We start from the raw sequence: 21,754 nt of genomic DNA on the forward strand, positions 1-21,754 counted from the left end.
AATGTCAAAAATTTATAATTAAGTAGGAAATTAATGCTTTTCTTTATTTTAAAGGGGTGGTTGCATGCGATTTCACTTTTTTAACTTTAGTTAGTGTGTAATGTTGCTGCTTGACCATAAACAGTATCTGCAAAGTTACAGCGATGAATGTTCAATGCAAACAGAGATATTGTCGGAGATATTGTCTTTTAAAGTTACGGCAGTTTATTGCCTACAAAAACGGCCGGTTTGGACTACAATGAGCTTCTTCACGGGTTGGTGACATCATAAACCCTTGCTATTAACAAAAACACTGCCCCAGATGTGACTTCTGCCCGTAATGGTAAGAGGCGTGGCGTTTCCGGACAACCTGTGCTTGGCACTTCAGCCAATAAAAATACATGAAACTACATTTGTCCATCTAACCAATCTAAGACCATTGCGTTTTTCGGAGGGATGGGCTTAATTGAAACAGGAAGCAAACGAGCCGTTCAAAGGACACAACGGTGTGGAATAAAGGTCAAATATAAGAAAAATATGGCGTTAAAAAAAGAAAGAAGTATTAAGACATGTTATACTGCACCCCATAAACACAACCAAGCCTAGAAAAAAAACACAGAACCACCCCTTTAAAAATGCCCCAAAGTGTTTATTTAGGGTGTCGGGTTATATATACAAACCCATAGTATAGTATGTGGTCATTTAGGATAAATTTGTGTGGTTCAGGATGTCTACGGCCTCTACAGCTGATAAATGTCTTGAAGCAGCACCTTGTTAGACCTCCTGCACTGATTCAACATGCAATTATCCTGCAAACTAATTCTGCACAAATCAATCCTGCTATTGATTAGTGATTGATCTGATGTTTACTAGTGAAAACAGAGCAAGAACATCATTTACCAGCTCTTTGTCACTGCCACAGAATCAGTTTATTAAAAATGGAAAATATAATTTTGATGGATGACCACATTCATTTGCTTAATTTGTTTGTCCTCTGACTGTTTTCTTTCTCTCTTTCTCTCTCTTTCTTTCTTCCCTTCTTTTACCTCTCTCTCTCTCTCTCTCTCTCTCTCTCTCTCTCTCTCTCTCTCTCTCTCTCTCTCTCTCTCTCTCTCTCTCTCTCTCTCTCTCTCTCTCTCTCTCTCTCTCTCTCTCTCTCTCTCTCTCTCTCTCTCTCTCTCTCTCTCTCTCTCTCTCTCTCTCTCTCTCTCTCTCTCTCAGGCGATATGAAATTAGTCCAGTGTGCACTGACCTTCAGGGGCAGATCCTGAAGTGCTACAGAGAAAATGCCGGAAAAACTCTGCTGTGCTCCAACATCGCCTCCCAGTACCTTCAGTGTGTCAACAATGCTAAACAGGTGAATATGTCTATGCCTGATATTTTCACCACTTTATAGTTATAGTTTAGTTATATATCCCAGACATCCTTAACATTTTTATTTTAACCCAAGTTTAAGAACGATTGAAATGTTAAAGTCCCCCTGTAATCCATAATTTTATCCCTTAAAACTCATCTTTGATCACCAAAATGACATTTAAACGTGTATTTGTTTTTGTTTTTGCTTGCAAAAATGTTTTTGTTTTTTAAAATAGCTTGAATGTAACTACACTCTTGCCTCATTTAGTATATGCAGTATATGAATATGCAAATGTGTGTGTGTGTGTGTGTGTGTGTGTGTGTGTGTATATATATATATATATATATCACATGTGCCTGTATACACGTGTTTCCCATAAGGAAAATAAAAACACTATTTAATATATATATATATATATTGAATAGTTTTTTTTATTTTTCATATGGTAAATACGTGTACAGTTTGAGATCTTTATACCAGGGCACATGAGAAATGTATGTTAATGTTTTAATATAAATGTAAAATAGTTTGGAGTAGAATCGCTCATGCAAATGAAAAACTTTTGCCACGTTTGCCCATAGAGCTAGTGGTGTGAACTTAGACACATTCTAGTGTGTGTGTGTGTGTGTGTGTGTGTGTGTGTGTGTGTGTGTGTGTGTGTGTGTCTTCTGTTTTGTGCATTCTACCAGTTCCCAGCAACCCCAGCGTAGGAATTAGCATATCCAGCTGCTCTTTAGCCCACAGCATTAAGATCCAGTGAAACAGCCTTGCCATCCTCTCCGAGCCCTGTAATAACACACACTCTGCCTGACCCACACCTCCATTTGCAAATCGAAACTTCTGCCTAGTGTTCTCTCACTTTCCGCTTGGCTACAGGCGCCACTAAGTTCACTCTAAATTGTAGGCTCAGACGAAAGAGTCATTTCCATAATACCAGCTGACAGCTGCTGTTCTTGGTGTGGGCCTAAGTGTGTGTTAAATGAAGTAAGTGGGAACGGGGACATGTCATTTAAATAGCACCGTCCTACAATCCCCCGCCGCAATATCACCGGTCCCGATTCTGCAATGCAAGGATGGAAATGGGCCGATTTGGACCGACCCTCTCCGAAAATCTCCTCCACACACTCCAGCAATTCTATGCAAACACAATTTATATTCAGATGGGTCTTTCCATTAGATTTTTACAACAGCACAGTTTTTTGGAAAGAGTGTTGCCCTCTGGGGTATTAGTTTAATGCAGTGCTTTGAAATCTGCAGCACTTAAGCAATACATCATGTAAATATAGAGATGTTTTATTCATAGTTGTGTATGTGCCAAATTTACCTGTAACTTCTTTAGCATCCCTAATGTTTTTGTGTTTGCGTGTATGCATTTTCATATATGCAGGCCTGTTCCTAGTATTGTTGTCAGGTAAATCCAATATAATGGCATGAAGTATTTTATGATTTTATTGTCTCTGTTGTGAGGAACAGTGGTTACCTGTGTAATAAACTTTTATTAATCACACAGGATCACCAAAAAATAACAGCCAGATTACAACATAGCTAAACAGTTTATGTGCTGTGTGGATGTACTGCATAAGAAAGAAAGACGGAGTCCTTGCAAAGTATGTTAATTTTGAAAATTCTGAATAATAACTCTTTTCTTAATGGATTAGTGAGTCATGTACTGAAGTAACTGCTCTGACAGATTCAGCAAGTAATTCTTTACTTTTTAAATTAATGAGTTTGTAAATATTTTTGACCAGCTTATTAAAAGAATCAGCTCATGAGTCATTTCTTTGTGACTCTACCTACACTCTTTTGTTCCGTTCCATTCTGTTCTGTTCCGTGCAGTTCAATGTCTTTTGACACACCATATTTATATTTAAGCAAAGTATAAATGTGATTTTAAGAGATTTTTATTGAAAAAATGTCTTGAATTTGTCTGTTCTTCACACATTACTATCATGTTCCGAAGACGTGCCGATTTTGTTTGTTTGCACATATACTATGCAGTGGACATAAGCTTTGTGTATTTATTGTCTTTATATCGGCATCCAGTCTTTTATCTTTACATTCAGTTCATACTGCAAACTCATAACTCTGGTCAAATATCATTTCTATTCATGTGCTGTAGATTCAGCAGTGAGGCAGTGCAGGAAACAGTGCTGTATCTTTTCTGTTCATCTTGAAAACTAGGATAGTGGATTTCAACTGGTTTTCAGACCCAGTTTTCCCATGGATATCAAGTACAGTGATCTAAATACCATGTTTATGATAATTATGTTTTATCTAGGGCTGTCAAACGCTATTAATCGCATCCAAAATAAAAGTTTATGTTTACGTTATGTGTGTACTGTGTAGAATGCAAGTTCTCCCACTTAGAAATCATGGAGGGGTCTGAAATTGTCATCATAGGTGTATGTCCACTGTGAGAGACATAATCTAAAAAAAAATTTTTAAAATCCAGAAATCACAATGTATGATTTTTTTACAATTTATTTGTATGATAAAGCTGCAAATAAGTATTTGAACACTTGAGAAAAACTGTTAATATTTGGCACAGTAGCCTTTGTTTGCAATTATTATTGCAATTATATATATATATATGAAAGTGAAAGTTTGTTTACACGTGTTTTTATTATGTATATTTAAATACACCCTTATGCATGTATATATTTAAGATTTTATATATATATAAAATCTTAAATATATACATGCATAAGGTTGTATTTAAATATACATAATAAAAACACGTGTAAACATACTTTCATTTTGGATGCTATTAATCATGTTACTGCACTCATGCTTATAGTAAAGTGCATAAAAATTGCCCATTGAAATTAAGTAAAACTGTACACTGTCAAAAAAAAAAAAAAAAAAAAGAGTACAAAATTGTACCTTTTAAGGTACAAGTGGCTGTCGCTGGGGTGTTACCCTTAAGGGTACATTTTTGTACCTCTAAGTCAGGGATAGACAAGTTCAGTCCTAGAGATTTGATGTCCTCCAGAGTTTATCTCTAACCCTTCTAAGCCACCACAGTATAAAACCATAGACAGTAAAAGAAATGGACAGAGCGTTCCCATAGACTTCAAAGGTGGAAAATGAGGTCAATCAGAGGCACTCACTTCCTGATGGCTGAGCGAACTGCGCAGACTCAGACTGAGCTTGATGACGTAGATGTGACGTAAGCAACCTGTCTGACAGCTGTAGGTCTTCTAGTAGTTGTGGAGAGTGAAAGCTGAATCACGTTGTTTAAATATTTTCTCCCGTTGCTTTTGGCTCACTATCGGCTTCTCCCTTGACTTTATCGGACTTTGTCTCCACGTCCCCTCGACTGTCTCATAGACAGTAAAAGATTGTATCTGAGCGTCTCCTCCTGTCTATACGGTAATTTCTCAGCTGTGCGACAGAGTCGCGTTGGTTATGATGCAATAGTTAGCCTATTTTTACAAAAACAGCTTCTACATAGGTGATAGTGTAAGATACAAGGTAATGGAGCCTTTTATGCATTGTCGTGTTTCTTTATAAATAAACAATGGACAAATGGAGTCTTTAAATGTCTCAGATGTAAAGTTATTCACTGTCAAAGTGACTCAAAAATGAAGGGAGTCAATGGGATGCAGGTGATGGCTTGGTTAGCAATGGCCGCCCCTATGGGTGGAACGCTTTCCGAGTGCTAGAATACCCCCTTGTATAAATCGCATGTCTCCCAGCATGCATTGCAGCATTGAGTATGTCACCATTGTTGAGATTCATGTGCTGACTCTTGAAATCTATGTGCGTCTATACATTTCCCCCTTTAGATTGTTTTTAAAAATCAATATTTAAAATGTCTGATCTGTGATAAGCAAGTATTGTTGGTGAATATTATTTATTATTATTTTTATTATTATTATATTTATTATTTGTTTTGCTTTTTTTTGTTTTGAGCAGTTGTGTTTTGTTTTTGCCGTATCAAAAACCACAAACTTAAAATTCCCAACTAAAGGAAACACCGATCACCATAATGGTGACCAAACTTTTTCAATAAAACATCAAAATCTAAACATCTGTTAACTCTCAATAAGATGACTATAGATGTCTTTCAGGGTTGGAACTAAACTCCGAAGGAGAGAAGCTCACGATGACCGAACTGAGGTTTTTTTTTTGTTCCCCAAGGAACAAAATTGCACCTCCACTGTACCTTTTTTTTTGAGAGTGTATCGTCATCACCTGCATGGGCTGAACAATATGCAAGTTGAAGCCATTTGTTATTTTACCTCGCATACATAGTTTTGTTCATGATTTTTGAGGATGTGGGCTTATCAGACAACCTTTCGACGATGGCATCGGTTTAATTCGACTAAATATTTTATCAATGAACAAATGAATTTGGACCAGAATCCTGTTGAGTTTTATTACACACCCTTTCACCTGCAGAACTACTTTGGCTTGGAGTGTCAAGTATTGCATGTTCTCCTTCAATCCCTGGCATCTTTGACTGCCACCACTGTAGATCACAATGTCGGATTTGCTTGCCAGTCCTTGCTTGTCTATCTAGATCTGAAAGTCCCTCGGGATCTTATCCTTGTTGTTTTCAGAGAATAAGAACCTGATATCACTGTATATTTGTATAAATAACTCTTATTGAAAGCATCTAGATAGCGTGGCTCTAATCAGTGGTCAGCACGGCTAAAGAGGAATGAATTCCCCTGATACAGCCTGACTGGGGTAACGGCAGTGATCGGTCATGGCTGTGGCTTTGTGAACGTAATTACTCCATGGTTTATCTTTCCTGGACTGATAATATTTTGGCTGTGACCTTCTTCTCCTTCTTCCATCACTTTGTAAAGCAGTGACTGCGGTACAACCCCGAGCCGATAGTGCCCCGAGTCCAGAGATAAAGCACACGCCCTCTTCCTCTCAAAGCAGCATGAATACAACTTTATCACCAGCGATCTCTCATTCGCTCTTTCTTATTCTTAACGCGTGGTCAAACACTCCTCACCCTCCCTCTCTCTCTCTCTCTCCTCTCATCTGTCGTCCACTCTTTCAGGAAAAAAAAAAAGTGCGAAGAGTTTGCGACTGCAGCATCTGTTTGTGCCAAAGCGTATTTTTCACTGGCTCAAACTTGTTTCCTTTAGAGGTTTGGGACAAATGCCACCACCTGTTTGAGGGATTTTCCTCGCCTTTTTTTTATTTTTAGAACTTTCTCCATATTTTAGCATTATGATACTGAGCTCACGCAAGCAGTGAGTGCCTGGGAGTGATGCATTAAGGTGCTTTAAAGGGATTTTTTCACCCTCAAATTGTTGCAAGCCAAATCATTTTCTTCTGTCGATCACAAAAGTGACCATACAATAAAAGTGAATGGTGACCAAGGGCTTTTGAGCAATTTCAATCAGTGTTATTATTATTTATATACTATTGTTGTATTGAGTAATATTTTGAATTAGCGTTTATTCTTCGTTTTAATTTTTGTAATTTGTATTATTATTTATAGTTTTTATAATAATTCTACTTATTTAAATTTTTATTTCCATTTTTGTTTTGGTAATTTTACTACACATTTATATTTTTAACTTTTTAGATTTTCATATATTATATTTTATTTTATTTCAGCATCATAAAATTACCATATTGAGCAATTTCAATCAGTGTTATTATTATACTATTATAGCATTGATATTTTGAATTGGCGTTCATTTTTAAATGGTACGTTTTCGTTTTAATTTAGGTTGTAGTAATTTTGTATTGTGCTTTTGTCATTTTAATTATTATTCATTGTTGTTTTAAATAATTCTATTCAGTTTATTTTTAGCTTTTTTTCCAATTACTGATTTTTAATAGTTTTAGTAAATAATAACAGTTATAAAATAAATGTACAGAATTATATAAAATAGCGCTTTACAGTCTGTTACAAGACATGCAAGAACCAATGACGTCTGGCATCAATCACACCAAACCTGCTATGACACTTTTTGACATAGCAAATTTTATATGCGCAAACATGAATGAGATTAAAGAGATTGTCACAGAAAAATCTAATATAATAAAATCTATCATATGACTTCAGAAGACTAAGCATGTAGCACACAAGTCATATGGAACAATTTTGAAGTATGTTATGGAGTACTTTTATGGTTTAAAGCTTGTCATCATCCACATTTATTCTATGTAAAAGAGTAGCTTGAACATTCTGCTAAACATATCCCACAAACATCTCCAAAATGATCCTCATTTATTTTCGTAATAAATGTTGAATACCCTGTTTGACTTGGATATAGAGTATGTCAGATTACGTAAACTGTGTTGCAACTGCAATTAATGTTCATATATATATATATATATATATATATATATATATATATATATATATATATATATATATATATATATATATATATATATATATATATATATATATATATATATATATATATATATATATATATATATATATATATATATAACAAATCTGCTTTGTTTTCTCTCAAAACCTCGACATCATTGTTGCTTCTTATTATCATAACGGCTGGCTGTCTATCTTCTCCATGGCTGTCTATCTTCTCCACGTCTCTTTTTTTCCTATACTGTCTCCTTCTGTCACTCTAGGGATTCTTATTTCCTGTTATCGGGTGCAGTAGCCTGTGAGATATGCGTATTGATGGGAAGAAAGAGCTGCATGTTTACGTTTGGTTGTGTTGGGGCTTTTTGCTTCCACTGTGGTTTGCCTTGTGGTTCATTTCCCAAGAATATGCACTCACATTTACTCTTTTTCTCCTCTTACTCTCTTTTTCTCTTTGTTTATTTTCATGCAAATGCCGTGGAAATATGCCACTCCGTCTCTTGCTTTTTTCCTAACAATAATTTTGTCTTTTTGTCTTTGTCTAGGGCAAGTTGAGGACTGGGGGTTAAGTCTTGGCGCAGGAAGAGAGGAAGACCTGTTTGCATCTGTGATCTCACCGTTTATCGACTGTTGCCAAGGAAAGACGCCACTCGGAGACACACCTGAGCAGAACTGAACTAGAATCTGCAGTGATTTGAGAGATAGATAGACACCCTTGAACCATCCTTTTTCTTCCTATACCTTTTCCCCATTATCTTCTTCCCACCTTCCTGTTATTTCTCTTTTATCCAGTAAGGAGAAATCACATTCTGAAAGGGACAGAATCAGTAAGCAGCGGCGATTGTAGGTGGAACTCAATCATTCTGAACACCTGAACCAAACACATTTTTTTTTGGTTCACAAAGGGAAGCAGTCACTGAAGAGAACCGAACTAGGCACCAAATATTGGCCTCACTAGGCCAATCTAAACCCAAACGCAACTAAATCGCAGAGCTCTGAAATCGGTATTGGTTCTAGATTTGGTCCGTCTGGCTGCTTAGCGTTTATTTATCCAGCCGCCATACCTGTGATCCACCCTGCTAATCCACCATAATCCTTCATCACAGTCCCCATTGCACTAGTCACATCTTCCAGCTGTTCATTGTGTTTTTGAGTGTGATGTTCATTATCGATTTTTTTGTTGTTGTTGTTGTCCACACAAGAGGGTCAGGTCGAGCCCCTGATCTGCTTTAAAATGAATAAACAAATCAAACCCTAAACCACTTCGGACTTCGTCCAATTATTGTCTTAATTTTAGGGCAAAAACATGTATTAAATAAATTACATGATACACAGATTAATCAAATTAATCATAAATAATCCTATATAATACAGTCCATTTTGCATTGGACTTTGAGGTTCAAAACATACACATTTTGTCTCCGCTGTTGTTGTTTTTTTAAACTGTTTTTCTATGACCATGTGGATCAGATGAGATCTTTGGCCACTGCATTGTCTTGCTATTTTTTAGTTCCTGTGTCATAAATGCAGCATTTTAAAAGTTTTTAAGGTTTTTTTATTTTATTATTTTTTTTAATTATTAGTTTAACCTAATTTATTAGTTAAATTGCTTTAAAAATAATCAGAATATCAGAAGAACATGTTTTAATACACATTTTTAAGTTCTTAGTTTTATTTAGAAGTAGATGTTTTTAGTATTTAGAAGTTACTCTCTTTATAAGTGAAATTGACTGCATTTATTTAACGGGTTAGGTTGTCCAAAAATGTGAACTTTGATCAGCAAATGTTTCTCCGAGGCTTTGATCAGTGAACACAAACAAATGCTCAACTTTACTTGCTTGACGCATGAGAACAAACCTCCTTGTTTCTTGCGGAAGCTCAAACTTGCTGTGTAACACAAGAATGAACCTCATTGGTTCTTGCAGAAGCTCAAACGTGCAGCGTAACACAAGAATGAACCTCATTGGTTCTTGCAGAAGCTTAAACGTGCTGCGTAACACAAGAATGAACCTCATTGGTTCTTGCAGAAGCTCAAACTTGCTGTGTAACACAAGAATGAACCTCATTGGTTCTTGCAGAAGCTTAAACGTGCTGCGTAACACAAGAATGAACCTCATTGGTTCTTGCAGAAGCTTAAACGTGCTGCGTAACACAAGAATGAACCTCATTGGTTCTTGCAGAAGCTCAAACGTGCTGCGTAACACAAGAATGAACCTCATTGGTTCTTGCAGAAGCTCAAACGTGCTGCGTAACACAAGAATGAACCTCATTGGTTCTTGCAGAAGCTCAAACGTGCTGCGTAACACAAGAATGAACCTCATTGGTTCTTGCAGAAGCTCAAACGTGCTGCGTAACACAAGAATGAACCTCATTGGTTCTTGCAGAAGCTCAAACGTGCTGCGTAACATAAGAATGAACCTCATTGGTTCTTGCAGAAGCTCAAACGTGCAGCGTAACACAAGAATGAACCTCATTGGTTCTTGCAGAGGCTCAAACGTGCTGCGTAACACAAGAATGAACCTCATTGGTTCTTGCAGAAGCTCAAACTTGCTGTGTAACACAAGAATGAACCTCATTGGTTCTTGCAGAAGCTTAAACGTGCTGCGTAACACAAGAATGAACCTCATTGGTTCTTGCAGAAGCTTAAACGTGCTGCGTAATACAAGAATGAACCTCATTGGTTCTTGCAGAAGCTCAAACGTGCTGCGTAACACAAGAATGAACCTCATTGGTTCTTGCAGAAGCTCAAACGTGCTGCGTAACACAAGAATGAACCTCATTGGTTCTTGCAGAAGCTCAAACGTGCTGCGTAACACAAGAATGAACCTCATTGGTTCTTGCAGAAGCTCAAACGTGCTGCGTAACATAAGAATGAACCTCATTGGTTCTTGCAGAAGCTCAAACGTGCTGCGTAACACAAGAATGAACCTCATTGGTTCTTGCAGAAGCTCAAACGTGCTGCGTAACACAAGAATGAACCTCATTGGTTCTTGCAGAAGCTCAAACGTGCTGCGTAACACAAGAATGAACCTCATTGGTTCTTGCAGAAGCTTAAACGTGCTGCGTAACACAAGAATGAACCTCATTGGTTCTTGAGGAAGCTCAAACGTGCTGCGTAACACAAGAATGAACCTCATTGGTTCTTGCATGTCAAGCAAATATGCTAAAGCTTCTGTTTAGTGTTTACCATATCTGATGTGTGCATTGATGAATGTTTGTATGTGAATAAAAGCTTACATTCAATCTGTTCTCTCTTCAGAAATGTTTTGGGGATAAACTGCTGAATTCATATGGATTCGTTTTACAATCTCTTCATGAACTTTCAAAATTACAGTTGTGTGAACTGCCTATTGAGGGACAGAAACCTCTCAGATTTCATTAAAATATCTTCATTTGTGTTTCGACTATTGAAAGTTGTGGGTTTTGACTGACATGAGGGTGAGTACATTTCAGAATTTTCATTTTTGGGTGAACTATCCCTTTATACTCTCACATGTTTCTTAGGTAAGGATGGCGTTCATAGTTGTCGATTTAGAACAGTTTGATGGAAAGCATTTTTGAGAGAATTGGAAGAAAAGCAAGAAAGAACTAGACGCTGCAAAGAATTAGAACATTTGAGATTGAAAGCACGTTTCCATCCTAAAGCGTAGCCCCTCTCTCTCTTTTATATCTCTTTCCCCTCCCTCATTCTCCTCACCATTTTAAATTTATCCGTCAGACTATGCAGTGTCGCTCCAGTAGTTCTGGAGAGCAGTGAAAATGCCTCTTCACGTTCAGGCTAAAATCCGCTTCACACACACATTTATAAAGTTGCCAGCCATGAGAACACCTCTCCATGCCAGATGAACATTCTCTGTGCACTGTTGGTCTAAAAACACAGCGAACACAAACATGCCATCTTCACTGGAACTTTTTCTCTCTCTCATGCGCACACACTCCCTAACGTTTGACTCCAGACCCATTTACAAAGCTATTGACTGACTAAATGAAGGCTGTTTTTCAGGAGATGTCAAGGCTGGATGGACATCACCGCACAAGAGAATCAAAGTTTCTTGGGCAAGTTTCCTGTGTAGCATCTGTGTAGCACTTCAATCCTCAGAGACTCTGTCAGTCAGGTAACCTTGGCTCAAGCTGAGACCCTCAATAGTCGACATGAACCTTAATTTGCTTCCTTAATACATTTTTGTGGTGTATGTTAATCCAAAAGGTGTTCATCTATGTAATTGTTTGTCAGCATATAATACCTAGCTCCCTTTTTCAGTGTCTTCTTGAATAAGTAATCTGTATCGTTCTTTATATGTGCCCGAAACGGATCCATGCCCTCTATTCCTGTCAGTCTTTTCGTGTCTGTCTTTTTCCCGTTGAGATCGTGCCCGCAAACGTTGGCTGTCTCTCTCTTGGTTTTCTCCATCATTGCCTCTCAGAAATCAGAGGTTAATCTTCATTCTGTAAAGATTATTCCTCTCAGGGCAGATCTCGCTCTCATCTCCTCCCCTCAGAGCAGCTACAGGGGAAATACGCCTAAGTCCTCTCTACTTTATCAGTGCTTTTCCTCTCTTTTTACTTCTTTTCTCTGATAGCTTTGCAGATTGTTCCTGTTTGTGTGAATGTTTCTGCCGGCTGTAATCGAAGAGAGTTTCTCACAGAGGGATTATGGATTCTCTCTCATGGTTTTTCTCAGGTACTCTAATCCTTGCCGAACTAACACTTGGCATTATTGGAATGACAACTGAACCATCATTTTGGATCCCTTGTTACACATTAAAGTGTTAGTTTACCCAGAAGATTTTTTTATAATTTACTCAACTTCTTGTCGTTTCAAACCTTTAGGAATTTGCTTTCTTCTGTGAAACACACATGAAGATATTTTGAAGAATGTTCATGCTGCTCTTTTTCCTACAATGAAAGTTAATGATGACCAAAAAAGGAAAAAGGGACAATAAATGTAGTCCATAAAACTAGTGAAATTGACCAGAATTAAACACGTGTTATAGACAGACTGGGAAGAGAGGTGCAATGACAATTAAAATATATGAAAAATAATATTCCTAACAGTTTAGTTTAGGGTCCGATTCTCACTATTAACTAGTTGCCTATTAGCATACATATTACTAGAATATTGGCTGTTTATTAGTATTTACAAAACACATATTAATGCCTTATTCCTACTCAATACCAAAACATAACTACTATTAATATGTTTTTTAAGAGTCTACTATCAAGAGTGTTTTGAGGCAAAAGTCATAGTTAAAGGGGTCATGAACTGCATTGTTTTTACTTTTTACATCAAAAATAATTTAGAAATAAAAGGCCTTTTCTACCCTGATTTTAGCCCTCTGCTCTGAACGCTCCATTTGAAGGGGCGTGTTTGAGATTTGTTGATTATTACGGGAGTTTAGGCACGAGTCCAGAACTCAGTCACTGATAAACTTGCGCTATTTGATTGACAACTCCAGTGATTGCAAAGGGAGCTTTCTTTGATCAGTCTCTATATATTATTTAATGAGTTTAAATAACAGATTTTTTTTCATCCTAAGAAAAAAGAAATAAGAAAAGCAATGTGAAGTTCAGTAGTTTAGTCACTGGTTTGATTCACCGACACACAGACAAAGAACATCAGACTGTACATGAATCATTACATATCAGAAATCACTGGTCACAGTTCAGGCATTAGAATTAACTCAGCTACTCAAATGTTGTCGCATTACTGTCGAGTCCATATTGTAAAAGTCTGTTTGCAAAGCCGGTGTCAAAATTGCTAAATAATTCACAGCCGCATAGATTCCTAGCATTAGGATTCTTTGGAAGGTAATGTTATTTTTAGTCCAGTGATGCTGTATCCTTCTTCTCTCCTCGTCATCTCACTAACACGCCAGTGGGCCGGGGCCAGAGTTGCAATGATAAAGTAGGTGTTGATTTTCATCTGCAGTGGGAGTCTTTCAGGCACATTTCACAATGAGTCATCATCTGGGCTTGGTTACAATAAAAGCTGTTTTTGGACTAACAAGGAAGTTTTCAGATTTGAAACTTACAGGATATTTTTATAGTATGATGACCTTATATGTAAAAGCACAAGGATTTTTTTTTCTCAGTTCTTAGTCTTTAATAGTTATTTAATAGTGAGAATTGGACCTTAATCTTAAGTGTGACCAGAAAGGTTTTTATTTTTTTCATTCAAGTATGAAAACCTATTAAAACCCCAAAACAAAATCAAGACTTTGTAAAACGCCATATTAGGTCTTCCTTTAAAAAAAAAAAAATAATGATAGTAACCCCATTTACTTTCTTTCTTTGCAGGGACAAAAGCAGATATTCTTACAAATGTCTCCACAGAATGTTCCACAAAAGAAAGTCATGAGGGTGAGGAAATGTTCTTTTTCCAGTTAATTATCTCTAACATTAACAGACTATAAAATCATGAATATTACCCAAATCTGAGGTTGACTGTTCTCAGAGCAGTAGTTTGCAGAATGTTGTATTGAGTGACAGGCAGTTCACCAGTGCATTTGTCTAACCATTGAGGTGTGAAGAAACTACCTAGGTGCTCCAGGGGTGGAGCTTATTGGGACGTTCTGCTATATAATTCTCTCCCCCCTGGTTCTGCGCACCTGTAGCGCACAGGCCCTGCCGTGGGGTGACACACAGTTCATTATTATAATGGGGAGGCAGATGGCAGTCCTTTCCATGGGCTCCACCAGACTGATGGCTCTATTCATTAGCAAGCTATATCCTCTAACATGCTCTCCAAATAATTTATAAACTGCAGACTTCCTCTATCTTCACCCTCGCTTCTCTACACTGTGGTCTGCTCGCCGCTAGCTAAGACACCATCTTGGAATAATTCTTCATTTGGATCAACAGCTGATAAATAATGTTTTCATTCTCTTGTGCAGAAGCTCCGGAGCTCTGCTGTATATAATAACCGCTCTGGTCATTTGTCTCTTGAAAAGTTTAACAGGTCTTTTGCTGCTGCCTTTTTCCCCCCAATTTGCCCAAAAGGTTATTTTAATTGACCTGTTAAATATGGCTGGAACATTTATTTTAATTGTTGCTAATGTAATTCAGGCTAAATGTGGCATGTAGAATTAATCGAATTTAGCTAAATAATGCATAAATGAAAGTCTCGTTGACTTCGTGCAGGTAAAAGGAGCGAGAGAGTGAGATTCTGACTGAGTCTCAGTGCCTTCTTGCCAGTTAACTCCACAGTTAAGTTAACATGTAATCAAAAAGGACCTCACATTCCTAGCTTAAATGTATTTTAAAGGGGGGGTGAAATGCTGTTTCATGCATACTGATCTTTTTACACTGTTAAAGACTTGGAATCCCATACTAAACATAGACAAAGTTTCAAAAGTTAAGGTGGACGTTTGATGGGAGTATTTCTTTGTCAAAAATACTACTTCCGGTTAGTCATAAGTTTCGGCAAGTTTTTTGAGATCATGCGTCCCCATTGACGTTAGTGGGGGCGGAATTTCCTTGTATGGGCCTTACGGACAATTCTACCGGAAGCGCGTGAGAGAGAGCGAGGGAGAGAGCGAAAGCAACAGGCTACGCCCATCAAAGCGCTGGTTTGTAGATTGCTGGACAGGTGACAATTACACATAGCACATAATGTCACCAAAAAAGTGCGTTTTTGGTTGCCAGACCAAGACAGTCCTGCACAGATTCTCCAAAACCCCGCGTTAAGGCAACAGTGGATGTAATTTGCTTTTCCGGATCAGCAACTGAGTTGCGCGAATGTTTATATCTGTTCGCTGCATTTCGGTGCCGACTGTTTCATAAACAAGGCCCAGCTCGACGCCGCATTTTCCCAATCGCCTAATGCTGAAGGATGGAGCAGTCCCAACGTTAGAAGGGTGAGTGAGACTGCTTCAAATGTCTCTACACAAACCACGCGTAAACACACAAACACACGTGCACAACTGCACTTCCCACATGTACACCTTCAAAGACAAAAATACGACGATATAATTCAAGTATAAATATGTAAATAACACAAGCCGCTAAGCATATTATATAGTTAGTGTATAACTTGTAACTTACCACATACAGACGTCCTGCTCTAGTCCATTTTGCTGCTGCTCCTGTTCAACTGCAGCCTCTGGGTCTGATTCCGGATCATAGATGTATGGCTGTATCTGATTAAAAGCCATATTTTTATTTTGAATAAAGTTTTTTTCCCGCTGTTAGGGATGACGGACTCGACTCAACACACAGCGCGCTGCTGCACACGTCATTATTTAGCTCCGCTCACACGACACGCCCCCACCCGCTCGGCTTTTTTCGGAAAGACTCGGAACAGCGCATCTTTCTTATATAATTATTAAAAAAATAAAGACTTTTCGGAGATATGCAGGATGCAATGCTACTCTATAGGTACTCAAGATTGACATGACACTGACTGAAACTGAGTGTTTCACCCCCCCTTTAATTAGCTTGTTACACATGAAGCCTATTTATTGTAATAATTATTTGACATTGCGGAGCATACTTTTACACTCAGAATTATTCCTTGGCATCCTCACGTACTTAACTGCATTTTTTTTAATTGTTTGCGTGCTGGAGGTATGCAATTATTACATCTAATGTATGTTCCTGGATTTACTTTTGAAAGATTTAGGCCTGGTTTTACAAATATCGTTTAGACCAGGGTTTGGCCTTGGGACATTTAAGTAGCTTTTATAAACGTGCCTTAACCCCCATGATGTGCATCTTGAGACTAAACCATGGCACTGACATGTTTTAAGATATGTCAGAGCAAATAGTTTTTAGTTAAAACAGCTCAAACATGCATTTTAATCCGAGACTAGCTTAAGCATTGTCTGTGTTGCATGTTATTTGAAATAAATCTCTCCATAATCTATAATCAAAATATATCAAAATATAACTTATTTTCCTCAGTTTTTCCTGTTTTTTAAACAGCATGGGCTACTGGAAGGGTGATGGTGGGCCAGAATATAGTCAAGGGATAATTTAAGAAATTAATAAATTAAAAGTACAGCTAGAATTGCCTGACATATTGTAACAGTGTCTTTTGTAACTGGTAGTGAGCTTATCAAATTTTTGTATAAATGAATTGACATGTCACCTGTCAAGTATCTTCATTCACCAACTTGCAACACAGAAATGGATAAAAATAAGTCTAAAAATAAAAGAGGATTTGAAGCATGGAATGTTTGAGTCATGCTCTTAAAGAACTATGTTTTATTTCCTTTTTTCATATTGTGAATAATAAATGGATTTTAATTAGCTTGTTACACATGGAGCCTATTTATTGTAATAATAATGATGTCACGGAGCATACTTTTATATACTTTTAAGTAATTATTCCATGGCATCCTCACGTACTAAACTGCATTTTTTTTATTGTTTGCGTGCTGGATTTATGTGGTTATTACATCGAGTGCAAAGTGTTGTTAACTTTTGAGATAGCACTGTAATAAAGTTCTAGATGGGAAGGAAGGAGGCGGGAACCGGCGAACATTCAACAACTTTTATTAAATAAACAAAACGAAAGGAATCCGCGGGCAGCCCCTCACGGACGACTGCCCGTACACATAACAAAACATAAACAAAACTCAACGTAAAGTCAAGGCCTGGTCCTCTCTCGTTCTTGACTGGTGTCGATCCTCCCTAAATGCCTCCGAACTCCCTCATGAGAGGACTCGAGACCGGTGTGGTTCGCAGGTGACGCTCCTTCACAATCACGTCCCCGGTCTCACTCGCTCCTCCCATGTCCCTCGCTCGTTCACCTCGCCACAAGCACTATCTAAGTTTAAGTCTAAAGAGGAAAGTTAACAACAAATAATAGGGCATTGAAAGAATAATGGTAAGCTATCTGTGCATGCATCCTACCTGGTTTTGTGAATGCAAAGCTGGTTTGTCTGATCTGGAACGAAGTTGTCACTATTTGTAAAGAATATAATATCAGACGGCACCACGAGACGAAGCATGGCGCCTTTTTTGCTGGTTGCCTTGTCAATATTTTTTTAATTAAAAGGAAGCTGATTTGAGTTGTTATTGTTCATGCGTGTTGTGCTGAGGCCTCGCGATATAGGCATTCGTTTTTATCATACCACACATTTCATGACGGCTCTTTTAGAGGCATGTCTAGCGATCCATTCCACAGACTCCTGAATTTCATTCAGAACTTCAAATTGAAATCTCTCAATTCGTCCCAAAATAAAACATTACTGCAAAAACTGTCCATGTTTTTTTTTTTTTTTTCTTGAAGGCAAAATCACAAAAAACAAAATTGATAGTAAGTGAAAGTTGTGATACCTGGGTTCGCACTGCCCATTCTGAGCGGGGTTAAACGCTGCATCTGTTTTGCACTAGTCATTAGACGAGCGTCTCTTAACATGAGGGGAGTTTACCTGCACAGCTCTAACTAGCTCGCCTCCGTTACACTGACAGATATGTTTCAGAACCAGCCTCTATCAGAACAATCTGGCTGTGGGCATGGGAGAGATATTATCGCTGGCAGGCCACTACTGACTCAGTGACATATCATTGTTCTAAATAACTGAAAATCAATCCTACGTATGTTGTTCTGACTGGCTCCCTGTTGGAAAAAGTATCACAAACCAGCCTAAGCTGTTTTTAGTTGGTTTAGTGTTAACAGTGTTTTTAACGGTCTGGTAAGTGTTTGAATGTTTAGTAATGTAATATGTAGAGATGAAGCCCGCTAAGTTTTGGAACAGAGCTTTTCATTTCTCACTCTATCTTTCTCTCTTCTTCCCATCTGTGGCTTTATTTTTAGAAGTGACAAGTATTGGTGGTTACTGTGTGTATGTGCGCGTCTGCAAGGGAGAGTGAGATCAGGGGAATCCAAGGTTACAGTCAACATGCATACTTCCTCCTGAGATTAGGGACACGATAATGAACTTCAGTGCTGCTGTCTTGGCGACAGAAGAGTGACCTTGTGGGCTGAAGGTGTGTGAGTGCCTGGTCTCGGGGTGCGTGTTTGTGAGGGATGAACCTTTCACTGGGAGAAAAATGGAGGAGTCACACAGCAGAGGCCTGAGTGTGGCATGTGCTGATAGAAGTTTAACTTTCAAAATGTTTAGAAAATGAAGTTTAACACATCTATGTCTCTCCCTTCCTAACTTAACCGAACCAGAGTAAACTGAAGAAGAGTTAGAAAACCTTGCTGATACCCATTTACCACTAGCGAGTTGAATGTACTTGACTAATTGCTTCAGTTTAAATGTTTTTGATAAGGTGCTTTGCGCGGCGCTGCACTTGCAATCTGAGTTTGAATCCTTTAGTCTCCTCTCTGCTATCTTGTAAAGGCATAAATCTCACAAAAAAATAATAGTAATAAAACACGAAGACCTGGAGGTACGGGGTTGTGCACCATTCAGAATTGAACTAAAAATACCAATTTTAATAGCCTGACAAGCCAGACCCACATCAAGATGTTTGGTCTGGAAACTCACCATAGACAGGGCTCAATCCGAGGGGCGGATAAACGGTTGTCTTTCAAACTCCCTCTGCACGCGATAGGATAGCGCTACCACCAACCAGAGCAACGAAGGTGAAGCAGAGCTCGTTGATAGATTAAACATTCGCTATATCCGGTCAGCAAAACTCTGAACACATCTTCCCTTCTTAAGAATGACTTCAGTGTCGTTCTTTGTTCTTTTCTCAGAGAAAAGCTTAACTCCAAGTATTCCAGAGTCACAGTCAGAGCTGATTCGAAAGACCGCCGTGTTTACTAGAAGCACACAAACGCAACTCGGCCGTCGTCATTATGGCCCCGCCCATCGACTCTATACACGATGTGATTGGCCTGGCAAGAGTTAGGTGAATACAGCTCAGAAGGGTATTGAGAGTTGCTAGACGACACTTGCGGGCAGATTAAATTTGCTGCCGCTAGGGTGCGTCTAGATTTCTAGGCTACAATTTTAATTGAATTTCAAATAAAATGCCAAAAACGAAGGGAAGGTGGCTTGGTCTGATGAATCACATTTTCTTCTACATCACGTGGATGGCCGCGTGTGCATCGCTAACCTTGGGAACACATGGCACCAGGATGCACTATGGGAAGAAGGCAAGCCAGCGGAGGCAGTGTGATGCTTTTGGCAATGTTCTGCTGGCAAAACTTGGGTCCTGCCATCCATGTGGATGTTACTTTGGTGCGTACCACTTACCTAAGCATTGTTGCAGACCATGTACATCCTTTCAAGGAAACGATATTCCCTGATTGTTGTGGCCTCTTTTAGCAGGATAATGCACCCAGCCACAAAGCAAAACTGGTTCAGGGATGGTTTGAGGAGCACAAAATGAGTTTTACATCCAAGTTCCCCAGATCTCAATCCAATCGAGCATCTGTGAGATGTGCTGAACAAACATGTCCAATTCATGGAGGCCCAGCCTCGCAATTTAGAAGACTTAAACGATCTGCTGCTAACATCTTGGCGCCAGATACCACAGCACACCTTCAGGGGTCTAGTAGAGTTCATGCATCGATGGGTCAGGGCTGTTTTGTGTACCAACATAATATTAGGATAATGTTATGCCTGATATGATATTTGGACACGGACTCATTATCTTTGCTGGCCTGTTCTTTTAATCTAGTCACACTATTACACACTTCTCCTGTAAAGGCGCTATTAAAACCGCAACAGATATTTTTTTTGATATTTTGACGTACTTCCGAGAATAATGGATTATCGAAACATAAGAAGGACTTGATTCTATGTATTGGTTGTTGATCTGGGCGTTTGGGCACTCAAATGTGGAGGCATATTAACAAGTGCTTGCAGACTGAATGATAAGAGAAGTTATGACACTTTGATTAAACATTGAGGTCAGAACATTAAAAAAACACACATGCACGGATGAATTGTGCACAGTTAGACCCATAACTTGCATTTAGAAAATAGACGGTGAATTTTCATTTCATGCCGACTTTCATAACAAGCCTTGAGATGGAGTTTAGTCTCCTTCTGGTAAATTGACAGGTACAGCAAGTGTGTAAATGCCAGTGATCCACAGGTGCACACTGACTCAAGCGTTCAGTATACATATACTATTCTCTCTCTGAGCTGCTGTTTTGTAGGCAGGGTGTACTGAACATAAACCTATCCATGTGTGAACTCTCAATCCTTTTTACTGTGAGACTGGAAAACTGGTTTTCCCTTTGAGGGGATTTGAATGATTTCTTCTGCTGTCCCCCTCCCCGCTCCCCTCCCGCTCATGTACTCTCCGCTGTTCATCCCTCCCTCTGAGGAGCACTGAAATATCTTCAGTCCCTTTTACAAAGCAGTAATGTCCTCTCCTCTGCCTTAATCCTACACAACCCCTTTTTTATTTGCGAGGATTGGGGAAGGGAGAGATACGCTTTTATTAAACAAGCTTATGAGCATCACGTCGGACCGAAAACGGTTGATAAACTGGGAATAATGAGAGATTGGAATGAGAAAAGATAAAAGTGATTCATTTCTCTCTTTTTTTGAATATATCGTCTGATTCAACAAATGTCAAGTGTCTGTCTCGAGAGAATCATTCGCTCTTTCCTCTGGCACGCGCGTGTGCAGGCTGGAGCATTATCACTGCTTTCTCATCCGCTTTTATTGGTTTGTGTCTGGAGGTTGGGAGTTTCCACCTGGGGAATGTGTGGAGAAAAATAAACCCGTCTCCATCTTGACTTACCTGCAAAGCTGTGTAATTTCTGTTAGACGGCTAAAGCTCTCTCACATCCTCCTGCTAAGAGTGCTGGGATTCGGCAAACTGCTCCCTTTATGACAAGTCTACACACACCTGCTTTGATATAAGTGTGTGTGTCGTGGCAGAGGAGCGATAACGTACAGCCGTCCCCATAGACTGTCCTGTGTAGACAGACACACACACACACACACACACATAAACGCCACATATATGTCGACTTAAGGTAGAGGAGTAGTGGGGGAAGTAGTTTATGATTTGTAAGATGTATTCATCTCAACACATTTATAATATGCACTTTCCCCTTTTTTTCTATTAAACAGTTTGTTTGAGAAGTTTTGAGATTTTTTACATGTAAGTAGATGAATATTCCAAACATCTTCATTAATCATAATCATAAAATATAGGTTAATAACTGTTTTCATATATATTTA

The 21,754-nt window shown here is 38.5% G+C and overlaps 1 protein-coding gene across 6 annotated transcripts in view; it reads left to right on the forward strand.

Annotated features, from left to right (window-relative positions):
* The window catches only part of chchd3a (coiled-coil-helix-coiled-coil-helix domain containing 3a), a 95,048-nt gene extending 86,137 nt beyond the window's left edge, over positions 1 to 8,911 (forward strand). For all 6 annotated transcript variants that reach the window (XM_067427023.1, XM_067427022.1, XM_067427024.1 and 3 more), the window contains 2 exons: positions 1,201 to 1,336; positions 8,195 to 8,911. In XM_067427023.1, coding sequence (XP_067283124.1) covers positions 1,201 to 1,336; positions 8,195 to 8,218 — 160 coding nt within the window. In that variant the 3' untranslated portion in view covers positions 8,219 to 8,911. The remainder of the gene's footprint in view (positions 1 to 1,200; positions 1,337 to 8,194) is intronic.
* The last annotated feature ends 12,843 nt before the right edge of the window (positions 8,912 to 21,754 follow it).

The sequence above is a fragment of the Pseudorasbora parva genome, chromosome 20 (genome assembly GCF_024679245.1).
Source record: "Pseudorasbora parva isolate DD20220531a chromosome 20, ASM2467924v1, whole genome shotgun sequence".
NCBI lineage: Eukaryota > Metazoa > Chordata > Actinopteri > Cypriniformes > Gobionidae > Pseudorasbora > Pseudorasbora parva.